The following is a 2,153-nucleotide window of genomic DNA, read 5'->3' on the forward strand; positions in this document are numbered from 1 at the left end:
GGATAAAGTGACTGGGATAATGAAGCTGCTGGAGATTTTCCAAGCTGCTCCAGACACTGAAAATGTGGATCATGTCCTTAGTTTAATGCTAGGCACTGTATAAATATCATTTTTTAAACCACCCCTGTGTTTTGAGCATCCTGAGTGCTCTGGGAACGCAGACACAGCTGGAATGTCTCTGAGATGAAAGTGCAGAGCTCAGGAAGTGCCTGGCAAAGGGCTCTGCTGGGATTGCTGAAGATGGGATTTGTATCTGCAGAGCAGAAATTCCAGCAGCTGAAGATGGGATTTGTATCCACAGAGCAGAAATAAAATCCCCACTCCTGCCCAGGCTGCAGCTTCCACCCCACAGCAGCTCCCAGCTGGCAAAGCTGTTATTTCAAGCAGCACAAAAATCAGGGGAGATGGATTTCCCCTTTCAACAGGCAGGTGACGGTTGGTGCCACAGCAGGAAAACCTCCCTGCCATGGATTTTGTGCTGGATCCATGGACAGAGAGCTGGGAGCTGCTCATGGAATCAGAGCTGAGCACAGACATCACCTCTGTGTGACCAGGCAGCAGAATCATGGAATTGTTCTTCCCTCAGTGGAAATTCCCTTCCCAAGCTGGGGCTGGCACTTGGGGATTGTGCAATAATCCATTGGGATGAAATTTGGGAATGTTGCCCACACCCATGGCTCAGACCCCCGATTTTGCTGCCAGGATCAAACCCCATCCATAGGAGGGAAATTAAATTGACAGCAGGACCAGTCTGGCAGACCTGCCAGGAATCACAATCATGGAATCACTGCTTGGAAAAGCCCTCCAAGATCTTTGAGCCCACATCCCCAAGTGCCACACCCAGCACAGTCACTAAAGTTTCCCTCCAAAGTCTGGGTTCTTCCACGGGAATATTTTACAGGAAAATTAATTGAAAACTTTTCCTAATATTTTATCATTAAGAGGGGCAAGATCTGAAGGCAATAGGTTTGTACAATTTATAAAATCATTATTCTAAGCTGGACAAAAATGCAAATACACTAATTCTACGATTATAAGCCGCACCATTTTGACTAAAATTTTGGTCCGAACCTGAAGTGAGGCTTATAATCAGGTGTGGCTTATAATTGTGAAATTACTGTAGGTCTTAATTAGGCTCTAATTTCACACCAGCAACACCAAGATTTGCCTTTGGAGAGAATCAGAAAAGCCCAGACTGGTTTGGGCTGGGAGGGAGATAAAACTCATCCCATTCCCATGGCAGGGACAGCTCCCCTGGGCACTCCAGGGATCCAGGGAGAATCCCATCCCAGGGCCTGCCCACCCTGCCAGGGCTGGATTGATTCCCAAAATCCCAGCCAGCCCTGAGGCCCTGCTCAGGAGGTGACGCCGATGAATCCGCGACATTCCGTGTGCATCCCCATTGGTGATCCCAACACGAGTGGCACATCCCAGAGCCACCAGCTTCCCCAGCACTGCTCCCTGAGCCTGGCCAAGCTGTGGCTCTGCAGCAGGACCAGCATCTCCCCATCACTGCCATCAGCACTCAGGACAATCCCATCCCCTAGGAAGATTTCTCCTCCGGGATCTCGGCGCCCGGCTGCTCCACGGCCAGCTGGTTGTGCAGGACGCAGCAGAGTTTGTAGCTCTCGATGAGCCTGGCCTGGAGGTGCAGCCTGTCCCTCCTGTGCCAGGTGTCCGTGTTGATGTAGGTGTTGTAGGGGTCGCGGGGCCCCTCGAGGCGCCGCGCCCGCAGGTTGGTCACCATCACCCCCACGGTGAAGAACCCGAACAGCCCCAGCAGCAGCAGCACGTAGATGATCTCCAGGCTGCTGCTGGCCCTCCTCTCCTGGGCAGGGGCTGAGCTGTTGTTCTGCTCCTCCAGGCAGCTCTGGAGCAGTTTGGACAGGAGCAGGTTCAGGGCTGTGCTGTTGGACAGCACCAACATCTTCAGGTTTGTGGCGCTGCTTCCTCGCTCTGGCTGGAAAAGGATGAAAATCAGATCAGTCTGGGATTTTCTGTCTGACACAGCTCACACCCCTGAGCCCCCAGGCATGAGGAGTGTCCCAGACAGAGGGACAGCTCTGATCTCTGCTCCTGTGACCTGACAGCACCAGGGAGAGGCTGGAGCTGGGCCAGGAGGGATTTAGGGTGGGTTTAGGGCAAGGTTCTTC

The 2,153-nt window shown here is 52.6% G+C and overlaps 1 protein-coding gene across 1 annotated transcript; it reads right to left on the reverse strand.

Annotated features, from left to right (window-relative positions):
* Positions 1-1,543: 1,543 nt before the first annotated feature.
* KCNE1 (potassium voltage-gated channel subfamily E regulatory subunit 1) lies at positions 1,544-1,927 on the reverse strand. The gene has a single exon (XM_033085012.1). The coding sequence runs from the start codon at positions 1,925-1,927 to the stop codon at positions 1,544-1,546; it is 384 nt and encodes a 127-aa protein (XP_032940903.1).
* Between the last annotated feature and the right edge of the window lie 226 nt (positions 1,928-2,153).

This window comes from Catharus ustulatus, chromosome 2 (assembly GCF_009819885.2).
Source record: "Catharus ustulatus isolate bCatUst1 chromosome 2, bCatUst1.pri.v2, whole genome shotgun sequence".
Classification (NCBI taxonomy): domain Eukaryota; kingdom Metazoa; phylum Chordata; class Aves; order Passeriformes; family Turdidae; genus Catharus; species Catharus ustulatus.